The sequence below is a fragment of the Macaca thibetana genome, chromosome 15, assembly GCF_024542745.1.
Source record: "Macaca thibetana thibetana isolate TM-01 chromosome 15, ASM2454274v1, whole genome shotgun sequence".
NCBI lineage: Eukaryota > Metazoa > Chordata > Mammalia > Primates > Cercopithecidae > Macaca > Macaca thibetana.
Genome location: NC_065592.1, coordinates 30928778 through 30949977, shown reverse-complemented (window position 1 = coordinate 30949977; position 21200 = coordinate 30928778). Strand labels below are relative to the sequence as shown.

Genomic DNA, 21200 nt, shown 5'->3' with positions numbered 1-21200 from the left:
TTTTCTCTCTTCTCTATTCATTTTCTTTTTATACAAGTTTAAACCTATCCAATACAGTAGCCATTAGCCACACAAGGCTACTGAACATTTAAAATGTGGCTAGTCTGGATTGAGATACACCCTAAGGGTAAAATACACACCAGAGTTTGAAGATTTAGTATGACAAAATGACTGTAAGAAAATTACCCTAATTATATGTTGATTACATGCTTAAGTGATAATATTTGGGATATATTGGATTAAATAAAAGATAGTAAATTAACTTCACAAGTTTCTTTTTTAATACGACTACTATAAAATTTTTAATTATATATATGTCTTGATTTATAGTCATCCCTCAGTATGCTCAAGTCCTTTATATAAAGTGGCATATTATTTGCATATAACCTATACATATCCTCCTGTATACATTAAATCATCTCTAGATTACTTATAAAACCTAATACAGCCAGGCACGATGGCTCATGCCTGTAATCCCAGCACTTTGGGAAGCCAAGGCGGGCGGATCTCTTCAGGTCAGTCTGGCCAACATGGCAAAACCCTGCCTCTATTAAAAATACAAAAATTAGCCAGGTATGGTGGTGAGTGCCTGTAATCCCAGCTACTTGGGAGGCTGAGGCAGGAGAATCGCTTGAACCTGGGGGGTGGAGGTTGCAGTGAGCTGAGATCACACCATTGCACTCCAGCCTGGGCGACAGAGTGAGACTCCGTCTCAAAAAAACAAAACAAAACAACTTAATGCAATGTAAATGCTATGTAAATAGTTGTTACACTGTATTTGGCTTTTAAATTGGTATTTTTATCATTATATTGTTATTTTGTATTTTTTTTCCCCCAAATATTTTTGATCTGCAATTGGTGGAATTCACAGATGTGGAATTCACAGATGTGGAAACTTCAGATATGGAGGGCCAACTGTATATTTCTATTGATCAATGTTGGGCTAGAAGGTAAGCTTCACAGTAGCAGAGGCCATGCCTGTCTTTTCCATTGACTCAGCAAATTATCAAATTATTTTATGAGTGTCAAATTTGTGCCAGACAGTCAAGGCAAGGGGAATACCAGACAGTCTAGGCAAGGGGAACAAAATATTTTTTTAAATCCCTACTGTGGAATTTATATTTTAGTGTCTTTTACATCATTCTTTCATCAAGGCCTAGCAAAATGCCTGGCAAACAGTAGGTGATCAAGAAGTATTTAATATAAAATAAATATTTTTGTCCCTCCTTGACCTATAATTTGGCCTATTATGAATATTGTGAGCCATCAAAGTACTCCTTTCTTTGTGATTGAGAAACTGGGTATAATTTTACACTGGGCATAATTTACAAGTCTTTCATTTTTCTCATTTGCTGTCATGATTACTTCCTGCTCAGAAACTACTTCTACATGGGCCATTGTTTTCCTTTACTTCTTAAGTTACAGTTATTAGGACACCTGGTAGTTTCAGAAGATTAGTCCTTCTTGATAATTGATTTTTTTTTACTATCATTTCTACTTTCCATATCTATCTTATTCAAAACTATAACTTTCCATAGAATGATCTCTATAAATGAATTGCTAAGGTCATCAAAATGCCACCTGGGTAACATGACTGATGTTAAAATGCTGTCAGCCAGAAGATAGCGATTTTCGTTCCTGTCATTATTTTTTATTGTTGTATTGTTATATTTTTTTCAAATATTTTTGATCCACAATTTCCTTTTTTTTTTTTTGTTTCTTTTTTTGAGACAGAGTCTCACTCTGTCGGCCAGGCTGGAGTGCAGTGGCACAATCTCAGCTCACTGCAACCTCTGTCTCCCAGGCTCAAGCAATTCTCCTGCCTCAGCCTCCTGAGCAGCTGGGATTACAAACAGGTGCCACCACGCCTGGCTAATTACAGTAGAGATGGGGTTTCACCATGTTGGCCAGTCTGGTCTCGAACTCCTGACCTCAGGTAATCCGCCCATCTCGGCCTCCCAAAGTGCTAGGATTATAGGCATGAGACACCATGCCCGGCCCACAATTTCCAATATTTTTGACCCCCAAAAGGGATCTTGTGACCACTACTTGGTTAATATACCACTCTGTATCTCTTCTCTTATGTATGACATGACATATTTTCATCTAGGTAGAAAGCATATGAAAGTCCTTAGTTTGCTGAAAGTGATTCCAACATGACTTTGCAAATTAGGGAAGAACAAAACAACTTCTGACCTCAGATATGGCTTTTTAATATCTTATTTATTTATTTTTATGATGCTATTACTGGGATATGGCTTTTTATTAATCACAAATTATGTTATCTATTCTCTCAAACCCCTAAACTTAAAACAAATATTCAGAGTATAAGCCACATCTAGATTGCTACCCAGAATAACAACTCTGAGGTCAACATTAATATCCTAACTTTTTTCTGTCACGTCAATTATTGGTGGTGGAGAGAGTAGCAACAGGCAAGAGCATAATTTGAATTCTGAATAAAAACATTCCAAAATGTACATTATTTTTCTACTTACCATTGGCTTTGGAAGTGAAAGGTAGCCATACTTCTCTCCTACAAATAACACATATAACTTAAAAATTTTTCTATTAATATATTTTTCTATTACTCACACTTAACTTTTAAAGTATTAATTAAACAAACAGGAATGTTAGTACATTAGTTTTGATAACTTAGTCTATTCATTACATAAAATTCAGAAATAAAATTGTAATTTGGCTAGTGAACATGAAGACTCTCAACAGCTACATGTCTAAGGTACCTATGCTGGCCAATCTCCACCTCTCCCAACATAAAGGGAGACTGGCAAATGTCCCACTGACATTTACTGCCACTTACAATCAGCTTCATTCACAGAGTGCTCCTTTTACAGCAGTTTACCTCTAATGAAACCTGATTCCTCTTTTATCAGTACCAGTATCTGCGCTTCTTCCATTGCTGCAAGTACCAGACCAAATAATTTACAACTAACCTCATAATGTATTATCTCGGTCAGGGAAGAAGAAAACCCTCTGTACAAGATAGGAAGATGAAGTAAAGCAAATAACAGGAGGTTTTTTGGCTGTGAACTGACACATGGCATGAAGCATGATAATGAAGAAAGGAAGGAGATGGGTAATGCCCACATCATCCCTGCCCCATCTATCATCTTTACAACTTTCAGGTCCTGAATACAGTCAGGTTACAATGAATGATAGACTTTTTATAAAAGCTGGTTTGTGTCATCTGGAGTAAAAATTCAAGACCTACATAGTAATTGCTTCTTGAAGAAAAATTTCTTCTTCAAGGAAAACAAGTATATTTAGCTATAATAGATTAGTTTGAACCATATGAAATTGCTGGTATTCAACCATTTTGAAATTTCATATGGTCCAAACTAATAAAAGTAAACATAATATAAGAGCACTAAATCACACCTTTTCTCATAGAATGACTATTACATGAAATGGGCAAACCTGTTAGTCTCAGAATGGCTTACACAAATATTTAAAATTTCATCTAGAACTGTACTATTAAATGTGGAACCTACTAGCCACATGTGACTATTTAGCACTTGAAATGTGGCTAGTCTGTACTGAGATGTGCTGTAAGTGTATAATACATAACAGATTTTGAAGACGTAGTACAAAGGGAGAAAAAAAGATGTGAAATATATTAATTTAAAATATTGATTATACATTTAAATGGTATTTTGCATATTTGGGTTAAAAATTATTATTAAAACAAATTTCACGTTTCTTTTTCATTTTTCTTATGCCAACTAGAATTTTTTTTTCTTTTTTTTCTTTTTTTTTTTTTTTGAGACAGGGTCTTGCTCTGTCACCCAGGCTGGAATGTAGTGGTGGAGATCACAGGCTTACTGCAGCCTCAACCTCCTGGACTCAGGTGATCCTCCCACCTTCTGCTTCCTGAGTAGCTGGGACCACAGGCATGTGCCACCAGCTAATTTATTTGTATTTTTTTAAGAGATGAGGTCTCACTATGTTGCCCAGGATGGTCTCAAACTCCTTGGGCTCAAGTGGATCTTCCTGCCTTGGCCTGCCAAAGTGCTGAGATTACAGGCATGAGCCACCGTGCCTAGCCTAGAAAATTTCAAATTACATATGTGTCTCACATTCTATTTCTCTTGGACAGTGCCTATCTAGAAGAAGAACTGTTGCTAAGAGTGAATTAATGGTACTTGAGAATAGCTTTATGATTCAAATCATTTCCTTGTAATGTCAAAATTGTAAGGGAATTTTATTAATTAATGGCTTTCTGATCTCAGAATGGTGAGGGGAAAAAACTTAAAAAGGAAGAGGCTACTTTCATGCCTTGTCTCTAAGCTCTGATGCAAAAAAAGTGCCCGATTTAGTTGCAATATTAACAGAAGATAGTCTTCAGGACACTCAGAATTTCAAAATTCACCATTTGTCTTAATTCAAAGTCTGAATCCTGTCCATAATATCCTTTAAAAAGTGGTCTTAGCACATTATAAAGAGCACATTAAACGGAAGTAGGAACCCAGGCGTGGTGGCTCACGCCTGCATTCTTAGCACTTTAGGAGGCTAAGACAAGTGGATCACCTAAAGTCAGGAATTCAAGACCAGCCTGGCCAAAATGGTGAAACCTCATCTCTACTAAAAATACAAAAATTAGCCCGGCGTGGTGGTGCATGCCTGTAGTCTGTTCTTTTTTCTGTTTTTTGTTTTGTTTTGTTTCAGCCTGGGTGACAAAGCAAGACTGTCTCAAAAAAAAAAAAACAGAACAAAAAACAGAAGTGGGAAAGCACTAAAAATAAATAAATAATAAAAAAGAATTTTGAAAGGGCACCATCATTACTTAAATGTAATCAGCTACAGAAGTAATCTTGTATTATCTAACTTAGTAATCCTCTATAGTGCCCATGGCCCTAAAATGTTCATATTCACTCCCACAAGTTGGGACAAAACCAACTGTTTCAGTATCTCTTATATCTCTAAGATACCACAGAGTTAAAGAAAGTAGAATGTATAAATAAATGCATTGAGAAATAAATCCAGTGAAAAGAAAGCTTTTATGTAATCTGGTTTGCTACCATTTTCATCCACCTAGTAGTATTTATCACTTGATAGTTCTAATCCCTCTGGTCCTCTTACAGATACTTTGTTTTGCTTCCTATTCCCATCCTTCAGTTAGACTCAGAATGATTTATACGAATTTGAGGATAATTGCAAAATTGATCATTTTTTCAGATAGGCCTCCTCCACATACTATGCAGGTAAGATTCTTCTTTCCCCCAGTGCCAACAGAAACCAAACAAGTTGACAATAACACAAGAAAAAGCAATCTAATTCTAACAGAGATCTAAATTACAGTTAATTATAGACATTATTTTTTTTTTTTTTTTTTTTTTTTTTTTTTGAGACAGAGTCTCACTCTGTTGCCCAGGCTGAAGTGCAGTGGTGCAATCTCAGCTCACTGCAATCTCCACCTCCTGGGTTCAAGCGATTCTCGTGCCTCAGCCTCCCGAGTAGCTGAGACTACAGGTGCATGCCATCACGCTCAGCTAATTACAGATGTTATTTCTATGTGCATCTAATTATTGCCATTGATTCTAAGCAGAAAAAAAAAAAAAAGAATAAACTGGCTCAGCCAGGCATGGTGGCTTATGTTCATAATCCCAGCACTTTGGGAGGCCAGTGCAGGAGGGTTACTTGAGGCAAAGAGTTCAAGACCAGCCTGAGTAGGCTGGGTGCGGTGGCTCACGCCTGTAATCCCAGCACTTTGGGAGGCCGAGGCTGGTGGATTACGAGGTCAGAAGATCGAGACCATCCTGGCTAACACGGTGAAACTCTGTCTCTACTAAAAATACAAAAAATAAATTAGCCGGGTGTGGTGGTGGGCGCCTGTAGTCCCAGCTACTCAGGAAGCTGAAGCAGGAGAATGGCGTGAACCCAAGAGGCAAAGCTCGCAGTGAGCCGAGATCACACCACAGCACCCCAGCCTGGGTGACAGGGTGAGACTCGATATCAAAAAAAAAAAAAAAAAAAAAAAGACTAGCCTGGGTAACACAGCGAGACTCCCATCTCTGGGGGGAAAGAAAAATTATCCGGGTATGGTGGCCAGCACCTATAGTTCTAGATATGTGGGAGGATCCCTTGAACCCAGGAGTTTGAGGCTGCAGTGAGCTATGATCACACCACTGCACACCAGCCTGGGTGACAAAGTGAGATCCTGTCTCTAAAATATAATAATAAAATAAACTGGCTAAATTATGTTTAGCTGTTATATCAAAGAAGTAGCATAAACAAACTCTATCATATTATAAACATTAAAAATAGTTGGAAAAACAGGACTATTTGGAGAAAATATACTTAGTACAGATTTGATATATAGAATTGTCTTCAAAGCACTGTCCTCAACGAGGTGTTGTATGTTTAATACTCCCTAAATCCTGTTTAGTCAACACTACAATTGTGCCATCTTCTGAGTTTATACCTTCATATAAATTAAGTTCGCAATTAAGTTCAAAGGCCCTCTCATCTTAAGGGAGCACTACAATTATTTCTTATGAAAACCTAATTGAGAAATGTTCTCAGTTACAATATGTAGAGCCTTTCTGTATATCTACAAAATAAAGCTAATTCCCCAAGAATGGAAAAGACTTATTATTTCACTGAAAATGTGCTAAATTATCCCTGATTCACATTTCTTATAATTAGCTATCTTTAGTTCTGGAGGCACTCTATATAGTATGATCAATTAAAAAATTAACGTCCCCAGACCCACTTAAAATTAATCCCTGACCACTAAAGGATAGGCAGCTTATCAGCTAAACTCAGGAGCAGGAATGAAGTATTCTATTCTAAACCCAGCTATCATCCTCCAACTCCTCCCTCTCCCTCACCTCCATATTCAATTGACCGATAAACTCTACCAATATTAGTTTTTAAATTCTTCTTAAATTAGTCCCCTTATCTTCATCTTGACTATCATCACCCTAGTGTAGGCCATCATCTCTTCTCTGGACAGATGACCCCCTTGTTGCAGGCTCCTACCATCCCCAAATAAATTCATCTTTACCCACGAACATGTTTATCTTCCTGTGCCCCCATTTTAAGTGGCATCCAATCTGCCAAACGATAATGTAAGTGCAGGGCTATGAAATAGGGCTACCAGGAAAATGAGAAAATGAAAATTTCAGTAGAACTGAAAACCAAATTAAGATTCTTGGCAGGATCCTTGATTTAAAAAAAAAAAAAAGTGGTTTATGAAAGTATGCCATCCATGATCATAACTGCCCTACATAGTTTAGTTAGAGCTGCATCTCTATAAACTGAAGTGTAGTCATATTTACTCTGAAATGATTCAAATAGAACAAAGGGAATTCAGCTTCCTTAAAGGAGGGATAGAGACTGCAACCTCTGAGATAAGGCTTTTTTCTGACATTTATTGTTCAAAATAATCTCGAATTCTAAACTGACATATATTCACCACTAAGGAAAAGTGGAGTCTTTTAGGTCTGGTCCCTTCTAACACAAGGGCCACGACCTCTCTGGAGGTGAGAAGGCAGAATGGGATGAAAGCAGAAGACAGGAAGACAAGTATTGATTTTTACCTTCTTGAAATAATCCCAGGAGGTCCTTGTGTGAAATTTAAGTGTCTGGGGTTAAGGTGAACAATGACCTAGCTCTCAGACTAACTTTTAGCATGTGAACACTAAAGCCTCCCTCTTATTGCTTAGCGTGATGTTTACGACTTAGTTGGATGGTTAAATGATACTTACAAGTGTGTCTGGTAGTTTGCCAATCACAGGAGTCAAGTTATGCAGAGCAGAACTAAAGTGGCTAGAATACAGCAATGGCTTTTCAACAATAGTCATAACAGGAGTTATAACAGCAGCAAAGATAAATCAGGACCTGAAGAATACACCTTTGTATGAAAGTAGTGGGCAGGTGCAAGGTAATGGGCAGGTTTGTCACACCAACCATGCATAACAGGAAAAACAACACTGTGGCACTGGACTCAGTTCAGTCAGTAATGGTTAACCCAGAGTTGGACTTCTTTGCGGAAAAAGCTATGCTCATGAGGTTCATGATAAAAATCAGGACAAATAAAGGCAGTACACACAATCAACCAACTCCATCTCAATGAACCCTACATAAACCCTTTCTGAACAGAGAGGCACCTTCCCAGTGAAACAATAGGTGTCCCATTGACTAAAGGCTGAGGAGTTTCCCACATAAGAAGGAATTTCTGTTCCATCCTTAGGAAGTTTGGGTAATGCTGATTTTTTGAACATAAGTTAACTGAACCTAAAGAAGAGATTATTTATATAATATCCAGCTTGAAAGTAAAAGAAACTACAGTGCTCATGTAGTCTGAAAACAGGTATAGGATGTGCAAGCACTATGACACATTTCATTTATGTCCATTGAAATAAAGAAACAAACTCAAAAGGGCAGGTAATGTGCCCGGGATTCCATTACTAACAGATTGTTTTATCTCTTCTGTAATTTAGCCGGCCTCAGCCAATAAGTGGGCCAACCAAAACAAGAATCCAGTCATTACTTGTTCCTTGCTCTGTACTTCCTGGGATCTCTCAGTCATTTCTGGAATAGCTTTGGGAGGGAAAAAAGCAGAACTCAGAGCTGCAGTCTGAGCATTTTTCACAGAATTGGTTCATTCTCGTTAGAAAACTTTAGGATTGGAGTGGAGTTTAACTGCTTGAGTAATGGAGTATGGGTAGTTAATAAAATTTCATCTTTGGCATCATTCAAACCTCAGTAAGGGTCCCAGCTCCTGTAGTTTACTCACTGTGGGATACTTTGAGCCTCAGTTTCATCATATGTAATATGTGGAAATAATACCTGTCTCCAGGTTACTGAGAGGATTAAATGAGAAAATGGACATCCAGTACTTATGAAAGTACCTAGAACCCAGTAAATTCTCAATAGATGGCAGCTACTGTTATTTTTATGGTTGTAATAGTCATAGACCCCTGAAGGATCATGTTTACAATGTTACCCACACAGACCTTAGTAGCCTGTGGCTTTTACTTTTCCTTAAACTTCCCTAGCTATTTTTTTTTTTTTTTTTTGAAGAGCCTAACTTTGGTAGAAGAAAGGCAAATCTCGGAGACAGAAAAGGAGGACACTGAATTAATGTTGCATTAGATGTCCGGTGAGAGGAATCTTTCAGAGGGTGTCAATTCACCATTGGAGAAGGGATGAACTTCATTTGTACAAAGCAGCGAGGAGTTTACCTTTGCTTCTGCAGATCTAGAGATTTTTCTATGGTGGGGCCAGACAGGCTAGTCCTCCCTAGAGTAGAGTAGGAGAAAGGACATAGGGAGAGAGGGATGCCAGAAAGTTGGAGAGACTGAGGTTAAGGAAGAGAAATCGGACCTAATGTTTTCTCATAAACTATTTAGTTTTACTGCAAGGTAACAGTGGTCATGATGCTGAGGCTGATAGAGGTAACATTTATTGAGAATTTACTGTGAATTAACTTATTTTATTTAATCTTCACACTTACCATATTAGGTAGTTTTGTCATCATTATCCTCATTTTGCAGATGTAAAACTTGAAGCACAGAGAGATTAAGTTAGGAAATAGCAGAGGCAGGATTGGAACCTAGGCTGTCCACTTCAGAACCTGGATTTCAACTTCTACCCAATTCTATCCCTAACATGAGATTAGCACTCAGATCTCAGAGGAAGGAAGAGACCTCTTGATGGAAAATGCAACTTGGGTTTGTTTTCTGTTTTAAGGGAAAAAAATTACTTGTATTTATAGAAAGAAAACCCCCTTGCCAAGCTTATCAACTTTTAATTGCTACTGTAGTTGCTACTCAGAACATCGCCTGGGATTAAGGCAGAGAATAACTGTTAAATGACTGCTATCTTTCTTGAGAGGGGGGGAAAGGCTGTTATAACTCCTCTTCTTAAGGAAATAAAAGATAAAAGATAGACCAAAATGTTGGTCTAACAGCCTGGTTGAGAAACTGTGAGGATCTTAAACACAAAGAGGAAGGGGGCTCAGGCCCTTGGTCAAGAAGACTAGAACCATGTCCGTTTCAGATGATGATGAACTCACTGGCCTAGGGACACGGAAGAAGTACAAGTAATGAAAAGTCAGCCATAGCCCATGTTTACATGAATGAAAACAAAAACCTATTCAGCACTGAAAACAGTATAGGAGAAACCTGTACTACGCTTAATGGCATTCTGGTAAAGAGGAGAAGCAGCTGGCCAGGCTTGACGCCATATTCTTTTCAGAATGGCTGCAGCTATTAGTAAAGCTTCTCACAGTGCATGTGGAACACGTTTACAAGTACGCAGAGTTAATCACATGCCAGAAAAATAGCCATCCTGTGGCACTCCTCCAGCCTCCCTATTTTCATGAGCTGATGACAACTGATAAAGCCAGAAGACAATATTCCTCTGGCCTTTAAAGAGAGCCAGGCAGGATAAAGACACAGTGCAGGGTATATTCTATGCCCAGAAGTCGAAAGTACACTAACTTCAGGTAGTGCTCACAAAAGACTTTTAGAGCTGACAGGTCACTGAGATCACTCAATCTAAGACTTTCATTATTGAGCCAAGGACACTTGGGCTGGGAGCAGGGAACAGCCTAACACCAGTTTGAGAAAGAGCTGGGCCTTACAGATACTCCAGGATAACCCACACCAGGTATCTTATCACCACAGCAAGCCACTTCTCTTCATTTCCCAACAGTCCCTAAGGCTAAGTGACCACTCTTCCTTTTAAAGGTGGATCAATTATATCATTTACCTTTTAATATCTGAAATTTGGCTCATATAAAAATCTATGTAACTATAAATATGTTACAAAGCATCAAAATCATATGCCATTCGACTATCACAGAAATTTTTAAATATGGAAGCATGGTAAACATTTATCATACTTTCCAATGTTACAGCTATAATTCTATTATGCCCTGATTTTTAAGCAAATTAACATTTATCCTAAATGAGTATTTTTAAAATATGAAATGTTTAAATGGGCATACTCAGTAAAAAATATGTAATTTGATATAATAACTTTAAATGACATTTTATTTAAAAAAATAAGCAAGCTTTGACACTACAGAAGCCATTTGAAGAGAAAAAATATAAACATGTAAACATAAATAACAGGACACACAGTACAATGGGAAATAAACAAAACTTCCACTCAATATTAAAATAAAGAATAAAAATGATGCCTTCCTATACATTGTATGGCGCTATTCTACATGTTGTAGAAATACCAATGAACTTACCCACCACAGGCAATATTCCAAGATTATGTAGTCATCAAGGAAAGAGATTCCATCCAAGTGGAAGGAAAGCAATTCAAAAATCAAATAACTACATTCATTTCATTATTAAGTTATTAGAATTAAAACAGAGAATTACTGCATTATAAAAGAGCTGTTGTATTATAACTAAACAACAATTTAGAAGAAGTAAATGACAATTTCAACAGGAAAACTAGAATGTTAATATTAATTCAGAGATCTACTATGCTGTTTTTGTTTTGTTTTGTCTTGTTTTTGAGACAGAGTCTTGCTCTGTCGCCCAGGCTGGAGTACAGTGGCACCATCTCAGCTCACTGCAACTTCCGCCTCCCGGGTTCAAGTGATTCTCATGTCTCAGCTGTAGTAGCTGGGATTACAGGCACACATCAACACATTCGGCTTATTTTTGTATTTTTAGTAGAGACAGGGTTTCACCATGTTGGCCAGGCTGGTCTCGAACTCCTGACTTCAAAATGATCCACTTGCCTCGGCCTCCCAAAGCACTGGGATTACAAGCGTGAGCCACCACACCTGCCCTACTACACTGTTGTACAACAAACTTTACTGCTTGGCTACTAAAATAAAGGAGGATAAAATAATATTTTTGTAATTTTTTTGTGAACAATATTTTACTACAAAAATAACCCAGCAGGGTTACAACAAGAATTCATTTGCAGTTGAGGTTTGGCATTAAAAAACTAACAAGAATTACATTAAAATAATAACACATTTCGTTATGTGGATAGTTTCTCACCTCGTCTTCCTTCAAACACATCACTGATTTCTCTTAGCAGTGTTGACATGTCACTAATTTGGGATTCCCAAGCTTCACAAAACACATCTAGGTTTTCTTTAGCAATTTTACTAGATGGATGCAATGTCAATGTTTCAGCAGCAGAAATTATCTAAAGAAACACAATACACACCTGTGTGAATTTCAAAATCTTAGCCCTCAGAATAACTTTGGAGACCAAAGGTAAGTAAATCTGCTGTTCAATTCAACTCAATAAACAACTATGAAGTAATTTCCATACACAAGCTCCATGTTGGGCAATATGAAGACACACAGTAGGACAAAATTTGCTGTATCTTATAATCTGACCTGCAGATAAATAGTATGCATTATTATATACAAACCTGCATTCAGGGAGCAATTCTCTTCATTCAAGTAAAACTGTTTGAACAAAGTTGTTCCCATAGAATAATTCAAAGAGTTATACTCAGACCATAAAAAGTGTATTGTATACAGAGTAGCAAAGGTAGCAGTAATAGTGGTGGTGGTAGCAGCAGTGGTAGTAGCAGGAAAGGTAGTGATAATAATAAGTAACATATATATACACCCATAAGTAGTTGGTAGATACATGCTTGAGATACTGTGTTTGTGTTTGAGATATATTAATACATTAAAATCACCGAAAATATACAAATAAAATACTACTTTTCCCAAATAAGCATTGTTCCCATCTTTCAGCTGGAAAAGTTGAAGCTCAGAGATACCCAGTAACTTGTGCCAGATCCTATTACAAGTATATACAGAGTTGATATCTAAACACAGATCTACCTGATTCAAGTTCAGGCTCTTTCCATCACATCACACTGCCTCTCACAAAACACTTGTAAAGAGGGCAGAAATCATCCTGGTACTTTTACGTACCACCACATGGGCTGAATAAATGTGTTGAATAAATAAATGAATTGTTGCAGAGACTGCTATGTTTTCATCAAAATCTGTTTGTCTTCCCTCTGGATACACAGGAAGATTACATTTCCCAGCCTCCCTAGTGGAGACGTAAGGCCAAGAGACTGAGTTCCATCCTCACTTGAATGTGGGTCACCACTTCCATCATAACTGATCCAAACCTCCCTCATGCCCCTCAGTGCTCTCTCCCTTCCACATCTGATGGTTCAGTGCACAGGATCCAGTAGGGACTCTGAGGTCCTAAGGGCTAACGAGGCACAAAATGAAAGGAGACCAGATTGCCAAGAGGGAAAAAGACATACCATTAATCAGGACTTAATACAAGTGAGAAATAAACTGCTATTATATTAAGCCTGAGATTTTGGCATTTGGGGTTTTATTTAGTGTTAGCTACTACATGAATGAATTAATGAATCAATTAACATTTTATCTTTCATATAATAATCACTCTCTAACACAAAGGACTTGATGGATGCTAATTGTAATGTAGGCAGAAAATAGATGGCTGGGTTGAGTCTTCACACACCTCCTGACCTGACATTCAATAGAAATTAAACTTTAGCTTCTACCTCAAAATAGAAGCCATCGACCAGACCAACCTCCTGAAATCTCCTGATGGCCCATTAAATAAAACACACACACACACAAAGATCCAGGAGCTAGGAATTCAGAGTTCAGTCTTGATATATTCACAGCAGATCCTTCTACCACTTCACCTTCTATTTATGACAACAGTCCTTGATTCTTTCTACCTTCTTGTTTCACAGACTGGGGATATTATATCAAACACTCATCCAGTAAGTAGTATTTTAGAGAATCCACTATGTGTAAAAATAATACTAGGTGCTGGGGATAAGGTGATAAAAAAGAAGATAAAAGCCCTCTATTATGAAGCTTATACTCTAGTGGGGATTTGGAACAATAAACAAGCACACAATTAAAATATTATAAATTATGATAAGTGCTATGAGGGAAATTAACAGGACAATGTGATAGAGATGCCCATTACTAACAAGTGATGTTGCTGTTCCATGGAGTTTATTATATAAGATTATTCACACACACATATGTATACAACTAACACGACTATTCATTCACCTACTACATACTGGTAGGCACTGTGTCCACATTCCAGGTGCTGGGGAAACAGCTGTGAATGAAACAGATAAATGTCCCTGGCTTCATGGGACTCACCTTATAACAAGCAGTGGGGAGAGACACAATTAAAATAAATTATAAAATATTTTAGAAGGGAATAAAAAATATGTATCAAAATAAAGGGTGAGAATGATGGAGGGCTTTAGGTGGTCACAGTATTTTAAGTTAGAGGGTCACTGAAAAGGTAAGGGAGCTACAGGGAAATCGAAGAGCAGTCATTTGGGATGAGGCAGAAACATTTCTGGAGTGTTCGAGGAATAGCAAGTAAGCCAGAGGAACAGACTGACATGAGCAAAAGGAAGGTGGCCAGTGGCCATGTAATGGATAAGCATAGATGGTAAAATTTTCTTCTGAGTGAGAAAGTCATTGGAGAACTTATAGAAGATTAATATGATCAGGGCCATGTTAGCTAATATATTAATAGTTGGTTCCTTTGAATGAATTACAACTAGGTGCTCCTCCCTCTGGGGTGGGCATAGTGTCAAAGGCACAGCACTTGCCAGACAGATGGCAGTGTTATAAGAACAAGGTTCCCCCCTTCAGGGAAAGCAGGCACATAACTTGCCATGGACTACAGGCTAGATTTCGGCATTGCTCTCCTCTCAACTAGTGTACAAACTGTTCAGTTGTTCCCTCAGTATGTCTAACATTTTAAAGGAAGTATAAAAATAACATTGCCAAAGCAGAGATATCCAGAAATAAATTATCCCAGAGGCATGCTCAATGTCCTTAAATTATCCTTTTGTGAGGCAGATGGCAAAGACTAGGAGTGGAAGCTGAGGCTTTGGGAACAGAAAAAGCTTCTCAAGTTATACACGTTATTAACAACATGCTCTGCCACTATCCTGGGGAAGAAAATATGACTATTCCTAATATCTCTGCTGCAATAGAAACAATAAACCAAAAATTGCAACCAGATGGCAAGCAGGGCCTCAGGATAGGAGCAACAACTGATTGCATATGGCAGGAGAGTCAAGCCCTCCAGTTCTATTGGAATACATTCGCAGCCAAGGCAAGAAGAGTGACTCTCATACCAATATTGAAGACACAGTTTCTCCCAGCAAACATGTCTCCTGGTTGTAATAAAGTGTTCAGCAGATAATCATTGTGGAGGTTCATTCATATAATTCCTGCTTTCATGATAAGCCTTTGACACTGTTCTCTACAGGAGAGCATGAGATCATCCCTCCAACATCCAACATGATTCTCCTAGAGGGCACATGCCATCATTGAGTCTAGGTCACTTGCACTGTTCTCAGCTATAAATCAAAGATCCAGGGACTCAACCTCTACTGCCCAATATTGCAAGTTAGGAGGAATCCTTTTGGCTGACAGTAAATAAACGGATATAAATAAAGTATAAATTAAAATATAAATAAAAGAACAACTGCAAAACTTTATTTTACAGCTTAGACTCTAAAAAAGAAGGAAACAGCTGGGCACGGTGGCTCACACCTGTAATCCCAGCACTTTGGGAGGCTGAGGTGGGGGGATCACAAGGTCAGGGGTTGAGACCAACCTGACCAACACAGTGAAACCCTGTCTCTACTAAAAATAAAAAAATTAGCCAGGTGTGGTGGCAAATGCCTGTAATACCAGCTACTTAGGAGGCTGAGGCTGGAGAATCGCTTGAACCTGGGAGGCAGAGGCTGCAGTGAGCCGAAATCACGCCACTGCACTCCAGCCTGGGTGACAGAGCGAGACTCCATCTCAAAAAAAAAAAAAAAAAAAAAAAAAAAAAAAAAAAAAAAAAAAAAAAAGGAGGAAGCTCTGTCTTTAAACACTTTCCTTAGATTAATTTGACAGGAACAGTATTAAATGAGATGATCAGTTTTAAAAAAGCTTTTGAAGATTATAGGGACAAATGTTACCTCTACTATAGAAAATCCAGAAAAAAACCCCTAGCTACACAAGGATATTGTCATATAGGTATTTTCATATGTATATACATTTCTACACATATGAAATTATGGAAATAATTTGTATACATACAAATCTGTACCCTACTTTTTTCATTTAACATTGAACAGAACATTCTTTCAGTGGTTGCTAATTCTGGTTATCATAATTATTATTTTAACACTATAATGTACTATTTGCCTAATTTAAGATAGTTATTTTGCTTCTGATTGGATCTTTTTTTTTCCCCCAGATATGGACACTTGCTCTGTCACCCAGCCTGGTGTACAGTGACACAATCATAGCTCACTACAGCTTCAAACTCCTGGACTCAAGCTATCCCCCTGCCTCAGCCTCCTGAGTAGCTAGGACTACAGGTATGCACCACTGCACATGCGTAATTTTTATTTTTTGCAGAGACAGGGTCTTGCTGTGTGACACAGGGTAGTCTCAAACTCCTGTACTCAAGTGATCCTCCTACATCAGCCTCGCAAAGTGCTGGGTTACAGGTGTTAGCCACCATGCCTGGTCCCAATTGAATCTTATAAGTAATATCATAACATTGTTTTGTTTGTGTCTTAGTCGCATGTCCTAATTATTACCATGAAACGTATTTGAATATTAGGTTGAAATGTGAATATTACATAACATATGGCTTCTTATGTCATGATAACTTAATCTCCAAACATGTTATAATAAGTACATTGTAAACAGCTTCCTTTAAAATAGATATAAACTAGAGTATTAGTTAAATGAACCAGTCTCCAATATGGCAGATGACCAGCTCCAATGGAAGGTTAGCCATGTTCTGGCACACTACCGACAGAAATTCCATTATCTTTCTTTCTCTACATAGATTTGGACTTTAGTTACGAAGAACCATTTATAGCTTCCATCCACACAATTTGTTACAACGCTCAGATAGGACACAATACAGAAGGAGCAATCTGCTATAATCATACCTGTTGGCCAGTCACCTGAAATGTCTCCTCTGCATGTATACAGGTTATTTCCATAGGTTCTGTCCCAGATATGTGTCGTAACAATCGACAGGTCTACAAGAAAACATGTCTACAGTTAACTTTCACATCCTCATCCTCCACAATACATAGTATCATTTTATAATTAAAAAGAAAATTTTACAAATAAAATTTCTTAAAACCTATTAAAATAAACTTAAACATTACTGAGAAGATTATTATAATATTATATTGGTCACCAATAGATTCTCTGGGAACAAAGCAGATACCAATAAAGGTATAACACTGTTTCTACTTCCTATCCAATCATAGCAAGGTGGTTACAGAATATTAGAAACATAAGGAACCTTTGGAAGGACCTAGTAGTGTCCTTCCACATATTTTATATATAAAGAAATTTGGCTCAGAGAAGTAACTTGCTCAAGGTCTCATAGCTAAACTATGTCAGAGTTGCTACAAGCTACATGTTCTATCAACACCATCTTCCAATGGAGCTAACATTGGATTAGGCAGACTGGTATAATAAGGAGAGACCCTATATCAGAGGAAATTACTGAAAATCTTGATGCTTAAAACAGAAAATCAGAGAACATTTTTTTTTTCAATGTTAAAAAGATTTGCTGCAGGATTCCTAAAATAAGCAGTTTCCCTATAGTTATAATATTTGGTTTATAAACACAGCAGCATCAAATTTATTAAATGAAGAAGCTATATCTATAGTCATTTTAAGAATGTTCCCCCAGAAGTTTTTAGGCTTCCACGTAAACAAGTAAAGGAGAGGAAGGCAGTTCAATTCGTCTAAAGGTTCCTTTTAACCATTAGTCTTTGAGATTTGGTGAGCAGGGTATGTTAGATTATGTGAAGATCGCCAAATGGTTCATATCTGTGCGTTTATATACATGTTGGCTAGCAATTACCTCATACATATAAGCTATACATGGGTTCAGTTTTTTGTTTGGTTGGTGATATGGTTTGGCTGTGTCCCCACCCAAATCTCACCTTGAATTGGTAATAATCCCTGCATGTCAAGGGCGGGACCAGGTGGAAGTAACTGAATCACGGGGGCAGTTTCCTCCATATTGTTCTAGTGATAGTGACTAAGTCTCACAGATCTGATGGTTTTATAAACGAGAATTCCCCTGTACATACTCTCTTGCCTGCTGCCATGGAAGATGTGCCTTTGCTCCTCCTTTGCCTTCTGCTTTGATTATGAGGCCTCCTCTGCCATGTGGAACTGTGAGTTCATTAAAAGCCCCCCCCCTTTTTTTTTTTTTTATAAATTATCCAGTCTTGAGTATGTCTTTATCAGCAGAGTGAGAATAGACTAATACAGTTGGGTTTTTTTTTCTAGTAGATATCTGACATTTTCAATAGGCAGAAGGCTCAGAATATCAATTAATAAGCCTAACTGGAATTATAACACAAGTGTCAGGTGAAGCATCAGTAACTCATAACTAAGATTTGGAATTGTGTGTCAGATGTCTTCTCGTTGTCCCTCCTTAACTGCTCTCCTCCCTTCTCACATCTGCCATTTGCCCTGGGAGACTGACCTATATTGTCTACACTTATGTGTGGATAATTGGGATTATCCTAATGGGATATCCAGTGGGAAGCCCCATCCACAGATGAACAGAACCAAGGAGAGAATGGGCTTTGACTCCCACGCTCCTCGACTCCCATGCTCCTCCCAGGAGGGTCCCCTTGGGCTGTCTCTGGGCCTAGTCCTAAAATCACAAAGCTCTCAAGGCAGTTCTCTGAAAGGCTTCCACATTCCACATTCCCCTGTTAATGTGGGCCTGGGGTGGTACCAGCCTTGCTACCACTCGCCCCAATTACTGCTCTCTCATGTATGTTTCCCCCATGCCCTGTCTATGCAATTGTAAATAGCTTCTTTATTAAACTCTCTTCAAATTATCCTAATTTGAGTGTGCCATCTCCTCCCTGCTGAGACCCTGACGGATTCAAACAGAAACAAGGTCATACAACATACCTCCATGGCTCTACTCTAAGGTCTAACTTCTCTGAGAGGATAAGGAAAAGAAGATTAAGAAGTTCTTTTGTGGGTCTTAGCACTTTTTTGGTTTTGTTTTAGAGACCAGACCGTTGCAGGAACAGAACAGATACATGCTATGCTTTTAAGATTCCAAAGGAGAGAGAAAATGCTGAGATAAATTGACCCAAAAGTGTATTTGTGTTAACATTCCCACATAGTTTAATAAAGCCATTATTAAACTACAATTTCTTTAGCACCTTGTTTACTCACCTCAACAAGCTGCTCTTTCTGTTCAGAGAGTTTACAGGCATATTCAGCCAAAGCTTCTAAATTTCCTTCTACTCCAGTAAGTTTTAATGCTTTTAGAACCACATGATCAGCATGGTATTTTAATAGATCTGCTGCCAGCTGTGTCGCTGTACTATGAAGCTGCAGATGTGTGTGTGGGTGGGGGAGTGGGGGTTGGAGAAGGAGAAGGGTGATGAAGGAAAGAAAACAAACAATAACATTTTGTGACCAAGCACCACATCAGCACTTTAAAACTATTGATAAAGAGAAGCCGCAAAGCAGTTCCATGGGTTCCACTGAGGGGAGGGTGTAAAGTTCCCTGTGTAACAGTAGGAGTTGTGTAGCACTGGTGAGCTTACAGTTTCTCTCAAGGGCAGGAGTGATATCTAATTCATCCTTTAACCCCCTGGTGCTAGTGCTAATGCTGTTTCTAAAAGATGAACTGGTTATTCGCTGAGTAATCTTATCAACCAGTAAACTGGTTGATAATTCTGTTATCAACCAGTTCTTTCCCATGTAGTTTCTCCCTTAGGTGAAAAATGCTTCTGCTAGTCTTAAAGTTGGTGAGGAATGAAACAGCATTAAGAGTATTAAGAGTATTAAGAGTGCAATATTTAGAGTACTAAGAAAATTGGCATTTTGTGATCATTAATAAGTTCTTTAGCATACTTCTGAAAAAGTACCAATGTGAGATTCAGTCAATTAGGTATTTAACAAAATTTATTAAAAACCTATATCATGGCAAGCACTGTAGCACTGTACTAGAGGCTGGGCATACATGACAAGTAGGACACAACCCCTGCTCTCAGGGAGGTCAGAATCTGTCTATAGTTGCGATCCAGATCTTTACTCTCTACCTCTACGAACAAACTGGGTCCCAGGAAAAACAACAGATTAAAGGGTGACACAAATCCCGTGGTTTTATTGACTTTGGGTGGAATGCATGGCTCACTCTGACTGGATATCTTTGGACACTATTACTCCAAAATCTTTTCTTCTTATCTTGCCCTTTTTTTTTTTTAATGACATGACAGGTTATTTTGGGGTTGTCCAAAAATAGATCATTTTTAATAACATTGTTCTCAGAAAAATCTGACTTTGAATTAAATCTATTTGAATGAAGTGACTTCTTTTTTCCTGGAAGTAATCCAATGTCAATTCAAATTAGAGGATTGTCTCCAAAATTAACAACAGGATAGTCTCTACATTCATGCAACTAAGTGAGAATAATTACAGTTAGAACAAAGAAACTAAAATTCACTTTCCTTAGGAAACTAAATGCCACATAAGAACTTAAAAAGATTTTGCTTTGCCAGCAGGACCTTAGAGAATATCTAATGCCAGTCATTTATTTTACAGACTATGAAACAGCTCCACAGAGACTGTATCTTGCCAAGGTCACGTAACTCTTCTCACGTGTAAGAGAGGGAGGCAGGACGAACGCAAAGTTCCTGCTCTATGCCACGTCCTGACAGCAGCCTTATATACAGTATCTCCCTTAATCCTTACAAGAATTCTATGAGGTTGACATGGATATACCCATATAAGAGGTAACGAAAATGAAGCCTATGGAAAGCCACTCAGTCTATCACCAGTAGACCATGTTCTACTGATAGTCAGGATTTTAACAATACTTTAGTTAAAACTGAATAGTCTGGAATAAAATGGGTAGGGTTTTTTCTTTCCTTTTTGTTTTATTTTGTTTTTTCCTTGTGTCAAGGGCAGCAGGCTTTATTATAAAGCATAGAAACCCATGTCTTTCTATGTTTAACAGGATGTTTAAATGATTTCAATAGACATATCAGCACCAAGTAAGATGTGAAACAGATCACCATGTATATAATTTATATAAGAAACATCCAAAAACCAATTTCAGCCAGGCATGATGGCTTACACCTGTAATCCCAGCACTTTGGGAGGCCAAGGTGGAAACAC

The 21200-nt window shown here is 38.0% G+C and overlaps 1 protein-coding gene across 1 annotated transcript in view; it reads right to left on the bottom strand.

Moving 5' to 3' along the window:
- Positions 1–21200, bottom strand: part of CTNNAL1 (catenin alpha like 1) — a 264318-nt gene that overhangs the window by 13114 nt on the left and 230004 nt on the right. Inside the window, exons 10-13 of the mRNA XM_050759552.1 lie at positions 19248–19406; positions 16967–17059; positions 12003–12153; positions 2499–2536 (exon numbers count right to left, since the gene is read on the bottom strand). Of these exons, the coding sequence (XP_050615509.1) occupies positions 2499–2536; positions 12003–12153; positions 16967–17059; positions 19248–19406 (441 nt within the window). The remainder of the gene's footprint in view (positions 1–2498; positions 2537–12002; positions 12154–16966; positions 17060–19247; positions 19407–21200) is intronic.